Source organism: Eretmochelys imbricata, chromosome 2 (assembly GCF_965152235.1).
Source record: "Eretmochelys imbricata isolate rEreImb1 chromosome 2, rEreImb1.hap1, whole genome shotgun sequence".
NCBI classification, from domain to species: domain Eukaryota; kingdom Metazoa; phylum Chordata; order Testudines; family Cheloniidae; genus Eretmochelys; species Eretmochelys imbricata.
The window spans coordinates 184,020,386-184,041,055 of NC_135573.1; the positions used below are offsets into that span (position 1 = coordinate 184,020,386).

General features: G+C 41.5%; 1 protein-coding gene across 2 annotated transcripts in view; it reads right to left on the reverse strand.

Moving 5' to 3' along the window:
* The window catches only part of STAC (SH3 and cysteine rich domain), a 106,359-nt gene that overhangs the window by 56,927 nt on the left and 28,762 nt on the right, over window positions 1-20,670 (reverse strand). For both annotated transcript variants that reach the window (XM_077809249.1, XM_077809248.1), the window contains exon 2: window positions 17,889-18,165. In XM_077809249.1, coding sequence (XP_077665375.1) covers window positions 17,889-18,165 — 277 coding nt within the window. The remainder of the gene's footprint in view (window positions 1-17,888; window positions 18,166-20,670) is intronic.

A 20,670-nucleotide genomic window follows, 5' to 3' on the forward strand; every position in this document is an offset into this window, starting at 1 on the left:
CCTGGATTGCTCATGCAAATCAGGCAATGTTGGATGCCTAAATACAGATTTCAGTGTCTTTACTTCAGTCACCACCACATATATTACAGTAGATGTTAAATAATTAAATTAAAAAAAAACCTTCCTATAGAAGATTTCCCTTGGAGGATAAAAAGCAGAAAAGGGGAGAGCTACTTCTGGAAAGCACTCAGATACTTTGGCGATGAGGGTGGTATAAGAACCTGACCAGAACAGAATAAAGAACAGGAGAAGCAGCAACCTGGACCAGTGGCCCAAGTAAAGACCAGCACAGGCCAAGGGTTTGGGCTAAGTTTGGGCAAATAAAGAGATTTGTCCAATCAAATGAGATTTACAGTTCAATTCCTAGATCAAAAAGAGATTTTTGATTTGGGAAGCCAGATTTTCAAATAATGGTCTCTATTTTTGTAGGCACAAGTTACTTGACCTGTCTTTTCAAATCTGCAGAAACGGACACCTGACTAAAAAAACAAAATGGCTCCTGAGTGTTTTGTGAGATAAGGTTCTCAAAAGTTCAGATGCTTATCTGTACTAAACCTGCAATCTCTGAGGTCTACAACCCATGACTAGGAACCTGGAAGGTGCAAAAGGTAGAGCAGTACTTTGGCTATGCTGAAAAGGGGGAAAGAAACCCCAGGCTGGGAAATAGAAGAACAATCTGCTCTGAGTCTGTCATAGCTAGGGGATTTTTCATCCCCTCTGTTCTGCTAATAACCGTTTGACGTTTTTCTTGCTTGTGGCACTCCATTACCAATGAATCTGAAGTGAAAGACAATGCTGTGTGCCAAAGGATTAAGACAATTTGACTATAAAATAGTTGCTTACTTAAAAAAAAACTTGATATGTAAACGGCTGATTGCCTCTGGGCTTCTGCTGTTCCAAACTTCTTAAAGCTTTGGCTGTTTCCTCTTGTGGCACGAACGCTAATTTGTTAACCCAACTTCTCTGTTGTGTACCTGGACTTGGTTAATGAAGACAGAGCAGCAGAGCTGATGCTGGAGCAGGCCAAATGAAAAGACAGATATCGGATTCACTTTTGCAACCTCTCCCTCCCTCCATCTTTCCCCCCATTTTACAGAAGCTGCCCAGGAAGCAGCAGCAGAGGATAACTACACACACAAGCCTAATGTTCAGGCCACTCTCAGAATCTGGCTACAAGCAACTTTCTAATCTGAAGCCAAATTCTGCTCTTGTATGCACATTCAGCTCTAACTGACTTGAGCTGAAGCCACAGGTGTGTACAGGTGGGCATAATTTGGCCCTGAGTGAGATAACCCCAAGGATCATATTTAGTAGAGCTGTACAGGAACCATTTCACAGGAAATTCAGCTATTTCAAAATTTCAAAACATTTGTTTTGGGTCAGCTGATGCATTTTGAAGCATTTCATTTTGATTTTGACTTTTTTTTAGGGATGTTAAGCCATTAAAAAATTAATCGCGATTAATCGCATTGTTAAACAATAATAGAATGCCATTTATTTAAATAGTTTTGGATGTTTTCTACATTTTCAAATATATTGATTTCACTTACAACACAGAATATAAAGTGTACTGGGCTCACTGTATATTTATTTTAGATTACAAATATTTGTAGTGTAAAAAACAAAAGAAATAGTATTTTTCAATTCACCTAATACAAGTACAGTAGTGCAATCTCTTTATCATGAAAATTGAACTTACAAATGTAGAATTATGTACAAAAAGACCCTGCATTCAAAAATAAAACAATGTAAACTTTAGAGCCTACAAGTCCACTCAGTTCTACTTCTTGTTCAGTCAATTGCTCAGACAAACAAGTTTGTTTACTTTTTGTTCACAATGTCACTTGAAAGCGAGAACAGGTATTCACATGGCATTCACTAAGTTGTAGTTGGCATCACAAGATATTTATGTGCCAGATGCACTAAAGATTAATATGTCCCTTCATGCTTCAGTCATCATTCGAAAGGACGTGTCCATGCCGATAACAGGTTCTGGTTGATAACCAACCAAAGCAGTGTGGACTGATGCATGTTCATTTTCATCATCTGAGTCGGTCAGATGCCACCAGCAGAAGGTTGATTTTCTTTTTTGGTGGTTCAAGTTCTTTAGTTTCTGCATCAGAGTGTTGCTCTTTTAAGACTTCTGAAAGCATGCTCTACACCTCATCCCTCTCAGATTTTGGAAGGCACTTCAGATTCTTAAATCTTGAGTCAAGTGGTGTATCTATCTTTAGAAATCTCATATTGGCACCTTCTTTGCGTTTTGTCAAATCACCATCCAAGACTGCTACAACACGAAATATATGGCAGAAAGCGGGTAAAACAGAGTAGGAGACATACAATTCTCCCCCGGGGAGTTTAGTCACAAATTTAGTTAATGCGTTATTTTTTTAATGAGCATCATCAGCATGGAAGCATGTCCTCAGGAATTGTGACCAAAGCATGAGGGAACATACGAACATTTAGTGCATCTGGTACGTAAATACCTTGCAATGCCAGATACCAAAGTGCCATTCAAATGCCTGTTCTCACTGTCAAGTGTCATTGTAAACAAGAAGTGGGCAGCATTATTTCCTGTAAATGTAAACAAACTTGCTTGCTTAGCGATTGGCTGAACAAGAAATAGGACTCAGTGGACCTGTAGGCTCTAAAGTTTTACACTGTTTTGTTTTTGAGGTGCAGTTATGTAGAAAAAAAAAATCTACATTTGTAAGTTACACTTTCACAACAAAGATTGCACTACAGTACCTGTATGAGGTGAACTGAAAAATACTATTTCTTTTCTTTGCCCTTTTTACAGTGCAAATATTTGTAATAAAAAACAACAATATAAAGTGAGCATTGTCTACTTTGTATTCTGTGTTGTAATTTAAATCAATACATTTGAAAATGTAGAAAAACATCCAAAATATTTAATGCATTTCACTTGGTATTCTATTGTTTAACAAAAAAAAAAAAAGGAGTACTTGTGGCACCTTAGAGACTAACCAATTTATTTAAGCATGAGCTTTCGTGAGCTCACGAAAGCTCATGCTCATGCTCAAATAAATTGGTTAGTCTCTAAGGTGCCACAAGTACTCCTTTTCTTTTTGCGAATACAGACTAACACGGCTGTTACTCTGAATATTGTTTAACAGTGCAATTAAAACTGCGATTAATTTTTTAATCATGATTAATTTCTTTTAGTTAATCGCGTGAGTTAATTGTGATTAATCAAGAGCCCTACTTTTTTTTAATAATATGAAATACATTTTGAAGCAAAAAGTCATTTTGAAATGAAAAATCATTTGAAATGGAGTAGTAATTACCGAGATGCTTCATTTCAACTTTTTTTTAAACAAAATTTTGTTGAAATTGATACTTCCCACAGAAAGTTTCGGTTTTGATGAAATATTGTTTTCCAACAGAAAAACATTTAATTGGAAAATTTCTGACCAGCTCTCATATTAAGCGTTGGACACAGAAATAGGTAAACTCTGCCATCAGTTACAACCTTTGAATAGAATTTGGTCCTGGAACTATGGTTTACTCAATACAGCAATGATAGCTTAAAAACAACTCTACACAGTAGCTGCAAAGGACATCAATTTTTTTTAAAAGAGGAAAGCCTCTCATTTGCTGGAAAGATCTTTTTCACATGACGAATACAGGGTTTCACTCCATATCTGCAATGCATGTAAAAGGAACTTTTCTTCCTTTGGGTCAATCGTTGGAGCAAGATAATTTTAATGGTAAATAAAAATGTCATTATATGTCATAGGCTTTGGTCATTAGTTCAGCCAGATAACTAAAACCTTGTATATATTTGGGAATAGCCTTTAGTCAGTGTTCAGTAGCTGCCCTGCTGCAAACTCCAGATGTAGATTTCAAGAGTCATGATTTGCATTGGTTGAGTTTACCCTGGATTCAAGCTGGAGTAAGCTGAACCTGTGCAAATTGTGGCTTTCCTTCTCTATGCTTGGGGTTTGCACAACAGCAAATATACCAGTTTCTGGTCTGATAGCTAAATCCCAAGCCTAGACAAGGCCTAAGTGTACTAGAGACAGGGAAGGAAATTGGGAGAGTTGTAATCTAGTGGCTTGTATTTAGGATCCAGTGGAGTCGATCAGGTGAGCCAGTCCCCAACAGCATAACTTAAAACGTAACGGGACTTGTGTGTATGTTTCAGAAAGGGACTTGTTGAGGGGCTGGCTTTTGGAAATCAGCAAAGGAGTTTATCTGAACCAATCAGAACCTTACAAAGATTCAGGTTTGATTTGTAGAAAGGGGTGAAGTTTGGGCTGTATCCATCCCTAATGATAACAAATGCTATTAACACAAACAAGCTCCCACTCAGAATGGGAACAGAGCTCTCTCTCCTTAGGTACGACAGAGCTCAAGGCTGGGAGTTTCAAAAGAACCTAAGGGAGTTAGGTACCCAAATCCCTCTCAAATTCAGTTAATCCCTGTAGGCTCCTTCGAAATTCCCAGTCCTAGACAATAAATGGATTTGGTGCTTACTCTCCCAAAGGTGCCCCAGAGGACTAGTTGCAATGATGTTTCAAAGGGAGTTAACCAAAAGGGCCTGCGGGAGAAGGAAGGATCTTGCTGTTGGATGCAAAGCACCTCTAAACAGTGGAGTCTTGTTGGAGCCAGACAACAAATGTTTTTCACAGGATGACTCAAATCTGCTGCACCTTCAGATACAGCCTTCCTGTGCCCTCTTTTCTGGTGCCCTTTCACATGTGTTACCCTCAGTGGTTGCCAGTATCACCTATGGCTATAGGTGGATCAGAACAGGGTAAATATGAACTTTCATGCTGAACAAACCAGAAGATGACTGCTGACCCCTGTCAGTAACTTTAAGACATCCCATAGCATGCAGCACATCAGTATTTACCGGTAAGCATGTACACAGATTGCACCCCATACTGCTGCTAACAATACCCTCTCTCTTCCTGGCAAGCTCCAGGGAACTATTCTGTGTGCATGCTTAAAGAGGACTGCAAGGTGTTCTCCTTTACGCAAATACCTGATGATTCTTAAAAGATCTAGAGCAGCGCAGGATCTATTTTGAGCTTTTCATGTGTCATTGTCCTTGGTGTGTGTGTGTGTGTGTGTGAGAGACACATTAGTGCTGGTGAAAGGTGCTGCATCAACAACCCTAGATATGGAAGTTTGCTGTATTCTACACTGGCCACTGAATATGCCTCAACCCTGGCCTGGAACGAAGGACCAGCTGGCATCTTCACATACGTTCAGTCCATAACCTCGCTACTGAGTTTATCAACAAGGGAGGCAGTTACATCTGTTATGGAAACACCGGTCGTGGCTGTAAAGTTGAGTCTTGCAATGCGTGCGTGCACACACACACACTGCTTCATAGATGCTGCTGGGGGAAGATGATATTCGGGCCCTTTTTCTCCCTGATCCCTCACGTTAATGGGCCTGGTCAGAGCTCCACTACTCCAGGGTGTACTCTGTGGTGTGCAACAGGGATTAAGCAGGTGGTGCAAGTGAGTCCTTTTAAAAAGAGAGAAGTAAGGTGTGTTCCACCACGTCCCCACCCAGTACCCTCAAGCCATCCTTCGCTGGGCTAGCTGTGTGGCTCTGGCCGCCACTACACAGTTGCCGCTGCTCTGCTCCCAACACAGTTTCACACAGAGAGCTCTGGATCACTTTCTACAGTAGCTCCTAATGAATCATTTACTTGATGAATTTTGCTTTTCTTTTCATGAATTGGCTGCAAACAGATCAGTTAACTCTTTATTCAGAGTTACTTGATTAAAACTTTCTGCAAATAATTCCTGGTTTTTAACTTGAGTCCAAAATTTATTTTTTTGTGTTGCTTACACTGGAAAGATAAGTTCACCCTTGACCAAATGAGCATAACTCTGCCAAAGGCACCTCAAAGAGGATCTCAGTGAAACCTGAAGCTTTACCTGAGTTCTCCCAGATAAAATTCATTTACAGGGACTTACATTTATAGGGTTCCTTTTACACTAATTGGTGTCAATGAAATGAATGTCATAGCACAAAATGTCATGAGACAGAACTGTGGTTAGAGCTGAGATAAGAAACATAGTGTACGTCTACAGTGTAATTAGACACCCACAGTTGGCCCTTGCCAGCTGACTTGGGCTTGCAGAACTCAGGCTAAGGGACTGTTTAATTGCAGTGTAGACGTTTGGGCCTGGACTGCAGCCCAGGCTCCAAGGCCCTCCCTGCTCACAGGGGCCTAAAGTCCAGGCTCCAGCCTGAGCCTGAATGTCTACACTACAACTGAACAGCCCCTTAGCCCCGAGCCCATGAGCTCGAGTCAGTTGGCACAGGCCAGCCATGGGTTCTTAATTGCAATGGTGACGTACCCCTAGACTTATGCTCTTCAGGTAGTGACCAAATATTTGGTTTCCAAGTTACCTCGTGCAGATAACCAGGGAACCTCCTAGCCATAGACACGCTGTAATCAGAGTGTCTGTTTGCAGAAAAAATTATTCATAATCTAGTCGTAAGCATCAGCTCTCTGGTGTGTCCTCATGAATGTCAGGCTGGGGTGTCAGCAGGTGTAGAATATCCCCTGCACCCACACATATAAAATAGACTTGTGTCAAAGGAGGCAAAGACTTCATTGTTTGTTTATATTGGGGCACCTCAACTTCTCCAACGTAGGATCCATATTGACGAGTTGTCAAGAACACAACATCCACTTCCATTTGTAATATGACAGTATGGCCCAGAGTAGCAATGGGTCCCATCATGCAGTGCTGAATGCTGGCTCCTAGGTTCATCACATCTCCAAGCCATGCTACTGTATTAACGATAACGATAGCCACAAGCTATGCTGTAGCTTCCTGTGTGGGGCGCTTTTGCCATCCTTGATGTATGCAACATTTTACTTTCTTGAAAAAGCAGCTCCATTAGTTTCCTTACTTTATGGTTCCTGCAGTCCTTAAGGGGGAACTCCCATTGACCTGGTCCTACATCACACTTACCAAGCAAGTGGCAAATGCAGTCATCTATATAATTGCAATATTTAGATGGCCTACAAAGACAGATCCAGAGGTAGAAAAATAAAGTGCTTTCTAAAAAGGTCAGTTAGATGAGAGTCACGCTTGACAGCTGCATTCACCTCAGGAAAGTACTTACCAATTCTTACGAAAATGGTTCCCCCTGCCCCGCCCAACCCTGCCCAGCGGCGCATCTGAAGTCCAGTTTCTCCCCACCTTCTTCTGTTGTGCTGCTCGATGCGGCAACGTCGCGACTGAGCAAAAACGCGTTTAGTGAGAATTGTTTCAGCGGCAGTGGTGGTTTCACAAGTAGTCTGGGTTCAAAGTGCCTTGACAACGTACTTTTGAAAGTTTTGCCCACCTTCCCGTTTGCCAGGCAACAAACTTTACCCAGCTGCTTGAAAGTGTCTAACTGGAGATTAAACGCATTAATGTTCTAAAATTTACAGTCAGTTAAAAATAATAAAGTTACAAATGTGAGCTATGCTTGGTGCCCTGCAAGGACAAATTAGAATTTGAAGTGGGCTTCCAAGCTCTTTTCTAGGCTAAACAGTCCCTGATCTTCCAATTTAAAGATAAAATTCTAACCTCATCTCAGAGGAGCAAGTCCTCCCAAAGGATAAACAGACCCAGTATTTGCTTTTCAGTATTCACTTTAAAGTATGCTTAGATCCCTACTACCAAAGAGAAATATTAATTTCACACAGAGGTGCTGTACATTCCTCTGTTTCTTTACAGATTTATGGCTGGATATCACTGGGCACTCTTAAAACCAACAGGAGAGATAGCTACAGGGCTGGAATCAATTACTGTTCTTTCATGGCTATATTACAAAAGGCCCAGCTGATTGCCTATGAACTATTCCAGTATAACTAGCGCTACATTTAACTGTGTTACATTATCAATGGTAGGGGTTAGTACTTATTAATCGCCAATTTTAACAAAAAAGTCACAGCCTGTTACAATATTAATTTCAAGCTAACAAGGATTTTTAAGTTACAGTTTTATACCAAGTTCTGCTGCCACCTTTTCCGAGTGTTTCATGTCGGTTTCCCACGAGCTCTTCACAGAAGGGATGAGATGAAGCTAAAGTAAACAGGAGGCTGGGATTTTCAAGAGTGTCTCAATGAAGAAAGTGCGTCTGATGGGAGTTTGGCAGAGTGAGCACCTAATTCTCCCAGGTGCTTTTGAAAATACATCTAAAGGGATAAGGGAATTACTCTGTCCTCTTGCAATAATAATATCTATGATACCTTTGAACGGAAGACTATGGCTCAATCCTCTAATCCTTTACTCACACCAGTAGATGCATTGGGCCTGATCGTGCCTCCTATACCCTCACAGAGTAGAGCCGTCAGATGCAGATCTCCCCCATTCTGTATAGAAACGGGTTTAATCAACGTCTGTGGCAATATTCCTCCCACTCCCCTAGAACAGAGTCTGTGCTGGGGGATAGTGTGGAGACTGGGAAGAAGGCCACGTCCACGCTTACAGCAGCACCGATGTACCGATATAGCTGTGCTGCTGTAAGATTGCTTGCGTCGCTTTGTTATGCCGATGGGAGAGAGCTCTCCCATCGACATAATAAAACCAGCTCAGTGAGTGGTGGTAGCTGTGTTGGGATGCTCTTCCACCGACATAGTGCTGTGCACACAAGCGCTTATGCTGGCAAAACTTATGTCACTCGGGGGTGGGGGGGAGTGTTTTTTCCACACCGCTGAGCAACAAAAGTTTTGCTGACGTAAGTGCTAGTGTAGATATGGCTGAAGAGAGACTGGGAGTGAGCACAGAAGGAGGGCAATGCACATCATTTTTCCGCTGAGCCTGAAAGATCAAGTGAAAAAGTTAATACAGTCACAAGCGGGATTATTCTTTGCACTGAGTCTCACAGGAGTCTTAGGAACTATCACAGCCAAGAAGTGGCTCTGGAAAGGAGCCAGCTGGCACTTCTGGCTGGGCCCAAACCTCACGTGATGGCACAGAGCCTCTCTGTGAATGGCCTGGTTTCATTCGGACCTGCCAGGTTTCAGTGCTGCTCCTATAAACTTTCCCCACAAAGATTTCCTCCACCAAAATCCACTCCTGCAGGTTCCTCCTCAAAAAGAACAATCTTGGCCATTGGCTTTAGGGGACTACTCAGGCACGCAAACAGTTTGCCACATTGAGCCTTCAATTAGGAAGCTTTAATTCAACAGAGATAAAACTCAGTACTTTATCCTAATTCTGAGGCACGAACTCTAGTGCACATGAATCCTGTGATGGATTCTTCCATGTGCACACTTTTGGTTACAAAGTACTTCAGTTTCAGAAAAAGCAGTCAAAGGTACTACAGGTAATGCACATAGCTTAGGAGTTTCTCATCAGCGATACATCCTTTAGGTCAATTACTTAAACAGAAAAAACCCCCAAACAACTGAACATATACTATATGTAGCAAACTCCACTCCCCCCCGCCACTACTAAAAAATCAAACCCATGTCTTTTCAACTGAAGGCTTCATAGCAAAGCCTTGACGACGGAGGCCACATTCAGCTTTGGTATAAATGGCCACAGTTCCATTAACCTCAGTGCAATTGAGTTATACCTGCTTACACTGCATCTGAGTTTGGCTTGTCAGTGTGCGCTGTTTTATTGTTGGAGGGATAAATAGGATTACAAATGCATGAATTCTGTATTGCACTTTATTAAAACGTTGTGATTTTTTTCTGTCTCTCCTCCTCCAACCCCCTCCAGTTTTATTCTTCTTTTAAAAAAACTTTTCCACAGGAAAAATAAAATAAAGTGTGTTTTTTCCACAGTGGAGAAAGTTATAACAACTCTGCAAGGAGAGTATGCTGCAGTAATCTCTCTCTCAAGTGACAAAGGTGAGTATCAGAGTGGTAAAATCTACATAAGATTAGGACTGTTGCAGTCACAGGACCAGCCGTGAATGGATATGTCACAGATGATCAGCATCTAGGCAGACAGAGATCATTTGCCTTGTCCACTTCCCGTTTTTGCAAGATCTGAATTCACTATCTATTATATGGGCTGCTGATCCCAGAATACCTCCTAAATCCTCACAGTGGCCTTATGAAGGCCAGGGTGAACAAACATCTATCCAGAAGGTATTATTGCTTTAATTTATATTCAATGATTTAATGAAAATTAGTTATTCATGGATTTATAGCTGTTGTAATATACATATCACCATAAGGTGGGTGGAGGTTATGGATCAGAGTTAAGGTGAGCAGTGAAAGTCAACTGCTGTGTTAACAATTAAAGAAAATAACTTGTTATAAGGTTGTTTGAAATGAATGGCTATTTACTGACTGGGAACACTGAAAATACATTTCTAAACAGATTTATTTTCATGTCAGATATTTTTAAAAACAAGTTGGGTTAATTTCTTGATATACCATTTATATTTGCCTTAGACAGGATGTATTAACTACATGCAGTCTGCATGGAATGTGTGGAAAATAAGATTTTTTTTTGCCATCTGAGTCATTACGGGACATGAACCCATAAATGAGTAAAATGTTTAGAAGAGGGCCACAGATGGAGCAGGGTTTTTTAAATACATAATGTTTTCTTCTAAGTGTGAAGTACTGACACCATGTTTTCTGCTAAGTGCAAAGTACTACAGTGATGAGTGATGACACTCCATAGACTGGAGAAAAGAGAGGACATGTGGTTTTGATCACCCTATCGTTTTTAAGTTTCTTTTTTCTGACATGACATTACATTTACAGTTCCTGTCTTTGCTGGTGCTTAGATATTAAATGCTGACAGACTTTTTCCTTCACCTGATATTGAGCTGAGTTATCATATTCTGCCTCAAACAAGTGAAATATGAGATAAGAAACAAAAACTGGGAAGAAACACCCAAAGCTCTGCGTAGAACAGGGTCCTTGGTAATAGTGACCAGAATATAATTTAATGCAACATTCCTGTGGCGGGGAAAACACCACAGAGGCCTCACACCATAGCATATCATTTCAGAAAGGGGGACTACACAAAAACAAGGAGGTTAGTGAAACAGAAATTAAAAGGTGCAGGGCCAAAAGTGAAATCCCTGCTAGCCCGCATGGAGACTTTTTAAAGACACCATAATAGAAGCTCAACTGAAATGTAATACCCCAAATTAAAAAACATCGTAAGAGAACAAAAAAAAGCACCACCGTGGCTAAACAACAAAGCAAAAGAAGCAGTGAGAAGCAAAAAGGCATCCTTTAAAAAGTGGAAATTAAATCCTAGTGAGGAAAATAGAAAGGAGCATAAACACTGGCAAATGAAATGTAAAAACGTAATTAGGAGGGCCAAAAAAGAATTTGTAAGAACAGCTAGCCAAAGACTCAAAAAACATTGCTATTACTTTTTGAAAGTACATCAGAAGCAGGAAGCCTGCTAAATAACCAGTGGGGCCACTGGATGATCGAGATGCTAAAGGACAAGAAGGCCATTGTGGAGAAACTAAATGAATTCTTTGCATCGGTCTTCACGGCTGAGGATGTGAGGGAGATTCCCAAACCTGAGCCATTCTTTTTAGGTGATAATCTGAGGAACTGTCCCAGATTGAGGTGTCATTAGAGGAAGTTTTGGAACAAACTGATAAACTAAACAGTAATAAGTCACCATGACCAGATGGCATTCACCCAAGAGTTCTGAAGGAACTCAAATGTGAAATTTCAGAACTGTAGTCTGTAACCTATCGTTTAAATCAGCTTCTGTACCAAATGACTGGAGGATAGCTAATATGATGCCAATTTTTAAAAAGGGCTCCAGAGGTGACCCCGGCAATTACAGGCCGGTAAGCCTGACTTCAGTACTGGGCAAACTGGTTGAAACTATAGTAAAGAACAAAATTGTCAGACACAAATATGAACATAATTTGTTGGAGAAGAGTCAACATGGTTTTTGTAAAGGGAAATCATGCCTCACCAATCTATTAGAATTCTTTGAGGGGGGTCAACAAGCATGTGGACAAAGGGGATCCAGTGGATGCAGTGTACTAGATTTTCTAGTAGAAAATAGACTTTAGATTTTCAGAAAGCCTTTGACAAGGTCCTTCACCAAAGGCTCTTAAGCAAAGTAAGCTGTCATGGGATTAGAGGGAAGGTCCTTTCATGGACTGGTAACTGGTTCAAAGATAGGAAGGAAAGGGTAGAAATAAATAGTCAGTTTTCAGAACGGAGAGAGGTAAATAGCGGCGTTCCCCAGGGGTCTGTACTGGGGCCAGTCCTATTCAATATATTCATAAATGATCTGGAAAAAGGGGTAAACATTGAGGTGGCAAAATTTGCAGATGATACAGAATTGCTCAAAATAGTTAAGCCCCAGGCAGACTGTGAAGAGCACCGAAAGGATCTCTCAAAAGTGGGCAGCAAAATGGCTGATAAAATTCAGTGTTGATAAATGCAAAGTAATGCACATTAGAAAACATAATCCCAACTATACATACAAAATGATGGGGTCTAAATTGGCTGCTACCACTCAAGAAAGAGACCTTGGAGTCATTGTGGACAGTTCTCTGAAAACATCCAGTCAATGTGCATCGGCAGTCAAAAAAGCAAACAGAATGTTGGGAATCATTAAAAAAGGGACAAATAAGAAGACAGAAATATCATATTGCCTCTATATAAATCCATGGTATGCCCACATCTTGAATACTGCATGCAGATGTGGTCGCCCCATCTCAAAAAAGATATATTGGAATTGGAAAAAGTTCAGAAAAGGGCAACAAAGATGACTAGCGGTATGGACCGGCTGCCATATTAGGAGAGATTAATAAGACTGGGACTTTTCAGCTTGGAAGAGAGACGACTAAGGGAGTGATGTGATTGAGGTCTATAAAACCATGACTGGTGTGGAGAAAGTAAATAAGGAAGTGTTATTACACCTTCTCATAACACAAGAACTAGGGTCACCAAATGAAATTAATAAGCAGCAGGTTTAACACAAACAAGGAAGTGGTTTTTTTCACACAATGCACAGTTAACCTGTGGAACTCCTTGCCAGAGGATGTTGTGAAGGCCAAGACTATAGGGTTAAAAAAAGAACTAGATAAGTTCATGGAGGAAAGGTCCATCAATGGCTATTAGCCAGGATGGACAGGGATGGTGTCCCTAGCCTCTGTTTGCCAGAAGCTGGGAATGGGCGATGGGATGGATCACTTGGTGTTCGCCTGTTCTGTTCATTCCCTCTGGGGCACCTGGTATCGGAAGACAGGATACTGGGCTAGATGGACCTTTGGTCTGACCCAGTATGGCCGTTCTTATGTTCTTAACGTGGCCTGAAGTTCATCTTATTTTCCTCCTGTTCTTTTATTTCAGTCTGTAGCAGAAGCTTCTGATAAGTTGGAACTCAATTCAGTAAAATCAAATACACTCAAACACACATGCACGTAAAAGTCTTCTGTGCTCTGGAAACCTCTTCAAACCTACAGATATTTGAGTTTCAACCTTCCCCATTGCTGCCGTTAGAGAGAGAAATTCTCTTTCTTTTTTTTAATTCAGCTGGTCTCTGAGGGTACATCTATACTGCCATTAAACACTCATGATTGGCCAGTGTCAGCTGCCTTGGGCTCGGGGTACAGTGATATAAAATGGCAGTGTACACATTTGTGCGCAGGCTGGAGCCTGGGCTCTAGGAGCCCATGAAGGGTGAGAGTCCCAGAGTAAAGCTTCAGCCTGAGCCCAAACATCTACACTGCAACTTTATAGTTCTGCAGCCTAAGATCAGCAAGCCCAAGTCACCTGACATGAGCCAGCCATGGGTGTTTTATTACAGTATAGACATCCTCAAAGAACTACTGCAAGAAACTGCCTTAAGATGGGAGCTCCCGTTATCCTGTAGTGCTCCCTTGAATGGGGAAGGCTCTCCCTTGTTTGGTCTGACAGGCAGCAACTGCCTCTGTGCCAAATCCTCCTTTTGCAACTCTAGCACAAGGGAATTGCACCCAAAAAACTGAGAGCAACACTTGGCCTCCCATCTTTAAGGCCAAGCTTAAAGCATATTATTGTTCCATGTCTTGGTCATTTCCATAGGAATTTTACCTTTCGGGTGCTTTTGAATGGGTTGTAATGCATTTTGGGATGCACTATATGAAAAGCAGTAGAGAAGCTTCTCATTGTACCCATCCTCTTCTGTATATTGGAACCGGTTATATGTATTTGACCTTTATCTCCTGACTTGACATCTGTAAAAAGAACACAGACAATAAGAGAGCCCACACTGAAAGGCAGAATTGGGGTCATTGTACTTGATGACAAAGAGGGATGTGATGTGCACATTTTCTGTAGGATAATGATGTTTCATGTTCCATTGTTTTAATTTTGCCTTCAGTGAAAAGAGCAGCATAGAGAGCCTGCTGTCTGTGTTGTAAGTTTCTTGTTAGCTCTTAAGCTACAGTAAGATTTTGACACACTGGCAAGACAGAAGATCATGCTATGCAGAGCTCATCATTCAGCACCATACTCAACTGTGCTGTTCAGTTCATAGATCAGTGCTCCATTTAAGGTGAGCCTGGAATCCTTCTGGATGACAAAAAAAAAAAATCAAACCATCTGAAGCCAAGCGGAGATTTTCCTGGACTCTTTCTCTCAGTGACCTTTACAAGTCTTCAAAACATATTTCAGCCTTTCCCTTCACTCCAATCAATAAAGAATTTTAAGCCATACGCTCATTACCCTTAAATATCACAGCTGATGGAAAATACGAATGGAAGGAATAAAAGGTGTTATGTTATTACAATGAAAATTCAGAATCACAACTGACCAGGGCAGAAATGGGTTGGCACAAGCTATTTCATTTAGAAGCAGGAAATACGATGAGATTTCCTGAAAAACTGCCTGTTTTGTTTCAACAGCCCTATGGCCCATAGTTACACAGCTTATCGGGAGTAATTGAGCTATATCAAATATTAATATTCAGTTACCACATGCAGTCCATAATACAATGCTATAAAATCAGACATGGCTACGGGAAGAAGAGATGGAGGGGACTGCTGTAATAGAGCAGCACTTTGTGTATGAGAAGCAGTTCCATATGTCACTTTACAGGGTGTCTAGACTGTAGAGTACAATGTGGTAAAATAAATGCAGAACACCTTTGCCTTGCACCTTCAAGCGGAAGATGCAGCAACAGCTGCATAGCAGAGGTCTGAGCTATTCACCTGACTCCTCCAGGCAGCCAGAGAAAGTAGGTCACATTAGCTTCAACTCAGCAGGGATAAAAGGTTTCTTTCTGTAGCAAAAGGGCTAAAGTGTAGGCTAGGAAGCCCTTCAAGGGGAAGCCCTGGGAATATCCAGCTCAGGATGCAGGTAGGGCCAAACTGATGTTTTGTAGTATTGCTGTGCTCCAGGCCTTGCCTGTTTAAATTGTGTCATAAAGGAAGCTGAAAAAAGGCAAAGGGTGTATAAGAACTTGACTTGTGGGAGCTGCGCTTGCTGCAGGGAGTAGGCCCCACCTACCTAGAGCAATAATATTTTGGAATTGTATTGGTTTTCAGTCTTACTAATGTACACCGTTCACAGCATTAGTGAGAGACAGTTAAAAATGTGAACAGTGGGAAGCAAAGTTGTTCTGAGCTTATATTCTCAGCTGTATACATTGTTTAAACTAATACTTGAGATCAAATCCACATTGGCCTGTTAGGTTTAAATAACCTGTTGTCCTCAATCAGACCCACACCAACCACACTTCTTTTGCTCTAGGTCTCTAGTATTCCATGGTGTTAATACTCTGTCCCATCCTCCTGGCCTCTGATCTCAAACAGGAAACTATTCTCCTCCTCTAAAGATTTTTTTTAAGGCTATATACCTTTTATATAATAGTACCTGATGACCTGTCCCCAGATCCTGTATGCCCAAGATCAGCAAGCAGCACTGTCTTCAACTGCCACATTATATTTAAACTTTATTTAAAATACATTTTAAATTCAGAGGCTTCCTTTTTAGTATAGGTGTGACCCAAGAACCTCTTCCACAAGGAGGTATGGAAGGCTTACTGGGATATCTTGAGATGCACATCAAAGGTTTGTTTGAGTATATTTGGGGGAGCAGGAAGACAAAGGAGATGCCTGGGCATCCCTCACCAAGGAAGTAAATGGACAGCAAATTTCTTTTGTAAAAGAGGGGTCCCAACCAGGCGTGGTTGAAAATACTGGAGAAGATTTTGGGAGAGATAAGCTTCTTTAGACAGAAGGTTAATCTGTTAATTCACTGAAGTCTCTCAAAAGCATGTTATGATTTTGTTTTGTATGTAACCATTTGTTTCCAATATTCTTACTCTCCATCATTGGAATCTCTGTTCTTTGATAATAAATTTATTCGTATTTTCACCATAAATACATCTCAGTGCTGTGGTGTTAAGGAAAGTGAAGGGCCTGAGTAGAATCCTACAAACTGGTGTGCGCTGTTCCTTTGGGAACAGCAGGCCTAGGTAATTCAATGGGTGTTCATTGGAAAAAGGGCTAGACACTGCAGGTAATGCTCTGAGGACTTGGGAGGTGGTGTTTGCCTATCGCTACCTGTACAAAGAGAGCAAGACCTGCAGAGGCTTGGAAGGCAGTGCTTGTGCTGCCAGAGATTGGTGGTTTCAGGGAGCTGACCCACAGCAGGCACAGACAAGACTCCTTCATGCTAAGGACAGGTAGTGGTGAGGTGCCTTATGACCCTGAGTACCTTTGGGGAACATCACAATAGGAATATCACTAAATACAGCTGAAGTCCTGGACAGTCTTGTCTTCTGCAGACTCACCATCCATTTAAAAACTCTGCAGGATGGCTCCAGGTCCCAGGAACACTGGAAAAGTTAGCTAAGACAGGACCAATGCCGCCAACTGAAAAAAACCAGCATACTAGTATCCTTAGATAAGAGAGCCAGAGACCCTCACAACATATAAGGTGCCACATCCTTATCAGCTCTGCCACATCCACATCAGATCCCCGAATTCCATGGAGTTACACCAGTTTACACTGGTCCAACGTACAGCTCAGAAAACAAACGTATTTTCTTACATCAAACCTGAAACCTGTCACCACGCTGAAGAACATGGTGCTGCTGCAGGTTTCTGTCTAATACTTGAGCTAAGGAAGTGTGTCACTTTTTTTACATGAAAGTATTCACTGCCCCACTCTAATTTTTCCTGAGGAATAACATGGGCCCGGTTCTCCTCTCACTTACTCACTTTTACAGTAGTATAACTCCATTGATTTTAATGGAATTGCTCCTGCTTTACATCATTGTCTGTGGGAGAATAATCATCCCAGGTGAAGTGAATCATCTGTAACACCAAGTGTGCCAGCCAACATTCTTGAATAACAGCCTCCCTGTTGGCCTTTTGATGGCTGGCATGGACCCCCTCCCAATGACATGCAGCGGATGCAGTCTCTGTGCCACCATTCTGCCTGCACCCCTCTCTCTATCTCTTCTTCTGCAGCCCTATTGCAAAGCTGGTGTGGCAAGCCTCCACACTTGGGCAAATTTACACATAATCTCTGTAATGTGAATCAGAATAGTAATTAACACTTTGGAATGCAGTGAAATAGTGTGGGTCTTTCATTCTATTTGATTCATTACAATGAATGACATTTTACCATATTTTCTAGCAGTACAGCCAACAGGAACCCATGTTCATCAAACCCCAAAAATTTGGCTCCATAGCTTCTGGGTTGTGATACCTATGTGTGTCATCATGGGGAGACATCTGTTATTTGGGTCAAGCTGCAACTGATGTTAACTACACAGCTTAAAGTGTGAGATCAAGGAGCCCACGATCATGTCAATGGGCTGGCTGGTATGGATCACCAGCCCAAGTTCCTTTGCACTAGTACCATCAAGAACATCTCTGTGGTCACATATGGTCTGGGAACGCCACTCTGCATATTGTCTCTCACGCACAAACAAAATAATTCTTACCAACAATCATGTGGTTGCAGACATCACAGAAAGTGGGTTTTTTGAAGATGTGCTCCTGGAAAACATGAACCTGATTGCTTTCTGCCTGTTGTTGGAGTTTGATAGGTGTGGAGGACCGGCTCTCTGAGCTGGGGAGCTGGCCGGTGCTGGTGCTCACCTCAGGCAGCAAATCAACTTGTAATTTCATGTCACTGTTCGTCCTCTGGAAAAAGTTGTCTGCGCTTTTACTCCGTAAGCTTTTGGTCTTGAAAGAGAGCGATCTTTTCAGTTTCTGGAGCTGCAATGCAACAACAGAAGAGTTGATCACTTTGTTTTTTTTTTTTTAAAAACACACAGTTGGTCCCCTGGGTCATGTTGTTAGCGGTATCGTCAACTTTGTGCGTACATGTAAATTCCCACTGATATTAACAGTATGTTGGGAATGGATTATCCCACTGATGGGACTGCAATGTAATGACTCCACTCCAGTGAGCTACATAATCCACTCTAAAATCCAACTAGCAACTTGAGAGTTGAGAAAAGAGCTTGCAAGGAGAAAACTCATTACTCCTGTAGGCTCTAACAAACAACTCTGTTGCTGCCTTCTTGATAGGTACAACAACAAAGTCATTACAGAGTGTTATACACATACATCCTGGGGAGAATATATGCTCCTGTGTGTTCAAGCCTTACAGAAATTAAAGTGCCATACACCTATGGCATATGGTCCTTGAGTGGCAGGTAAGGCTATTTCAAGAACAGCTGCTAAAGGATGCTGGAAGAGGAATGAATTCAGTGAGGTAGATTATGTATTTTTTAAAATGTCTTCCTTTACAATTCAGTGGAAACAGATACAATATTTACTGGGGTTTTGTCCTAGAAATCCTGGTTTTAAAAATAAAAATTAGTGAAGATCAAGAGTTACAGCACTGTATGTTTGACCAGAACGTCTGTGTAATTTTCCGGTAATTCAGGCTGGCACTAGTGCTCCCGCAAAGAATTAGCAGTGCTATGAAGGGCAGTGGGTGAGGTCTGGTACCTATCGTGGTGTGAGTTACAGAAGTTGGCAGATTTGACAGGCTCTGAAGTCTAAAGAGGGCAAACAGTCAGGGGAAAGAAAAGCATGCTGGGAAAACCTAAGCTGCATCTCCTTTCATGTTCATTTATCTCTGACATACAGCATGTCCATTTTGCCTATCACACAGTATTATTTCAACTACAGCAATGCTGGGCCTTATTTTCTTTCTTGAAATTTTCCATGCCACATAGAGTCTGTCTGTGCTAACTAAGAGCATTTGTTTAGACTAGAAACTATTTACACTGGAAACAATGGCGATTGGAAGTGATAATTCAAATTAATGGAAGGGAATGAGCTTACATACTTTCCTGAAAGTGCAGGCGCAGGTCTGTAATCCTGGCACGAGACCTGACGTAGTGGATTTGGAGCTCTGTTATAACCACTTTCCACCTCTGCTCCTATTTTTTGTTTTTAATCATAAAGCCTGTAGCAGATATTAGTGGCCAGAGGCTTCATAAAATGGTGTGTCCCCCTGTTATGAATGGGAGATAGCCTCATCTCCACACCAGGCAGCCATAGGAACGGGCACAAGGGATACTCAGGCTCTTTTCCTATATTTCTCCATGGTCAATTCCATTGGTCCGATGAACATGCAAGGAGGGTCCACTGCCTTAGCTCAGCTCTCCAGGTTAACAACAGTCCAGGTTGCTCTGTTGTAAAATTCTCGGCACTCCTGTTTTACACCCTTCAATGTAATTAACTTTTTCTCACTAGTGACTTCTACTTGGAGGCTTCATGTGTGGCAAGCCCGGGTGTGAACATACAGCACACTAGCCTGCTGTTCACTCTGCAACTGCACAATAAACGTTCTGGAGGATGCTTTGATGCCAGAGCCTCCATGTAGATAACTCCTTCCTGGGAGAGATCGTGACAACCCCTAAAGTGAGTTGTCAGATACATTTTCTTTCTTGGCATGCAGAAAGAGCCCCAAGGAGCTGTTCAAAGCAAATGCTAAAGTGTTTGCTAAAGACTCACTTACTTCCATTACTCTCCAGGAGAATCATTACCAAACAGAGATCAAATGGTTAACTACTAAGCGCAAGGACAAAGTAGCTGCTGATTTCCACAGCTACATCCACTGAAGCTTAATACTGGGAATTTCTCAGCCTGAGAAACACTGTACAACAGCACCAGCAAAATGGCTTATATACCCCCTCTTGCGTCTTAAGCCATTGGCCCCCACTGAGTCTCAACTGAGGTTACTTCATATCCCCAGTGACAGACATGAGATCAGCAATTAAAAAATAAATCTCCTGCTTGCTATTGACCTCAGAGAAACAAGACCTCATTAGTGCAACCAAACACAGAGAATTATAGCAGCATAAGGTGACTGTAATGGCATTCATTATTGATTTGCAACCCATTTCTGCAGTGCCACATGAAGTTAATTAAATCTCAAACATTACTATGCTTCTGCCATGGGCAGAAGACTAAGCTGTACTATAAAGTGTTTTAGCACAAAAAACAAAACAAAACAACCTTCTCACAAAAAAACCCGCCTAGTTCGACAGATTAAGATTAGTTGAATATTATTTGCTCAGTCTCAGATACAGTGTCGTTTGCCAGAGAAGACCTCCACTGAAAACTAGACAGAGAGGCCCAAAGTTTTCAAAAAAGCCACAACCTGAGTGCCACTTGTGAGTGCAAATTTATGCATGCAAATTCTTTTGTGCACACTGTTACCAAAATGATAGAATTTGCACAGTCAGATCCCATTTGAAATCG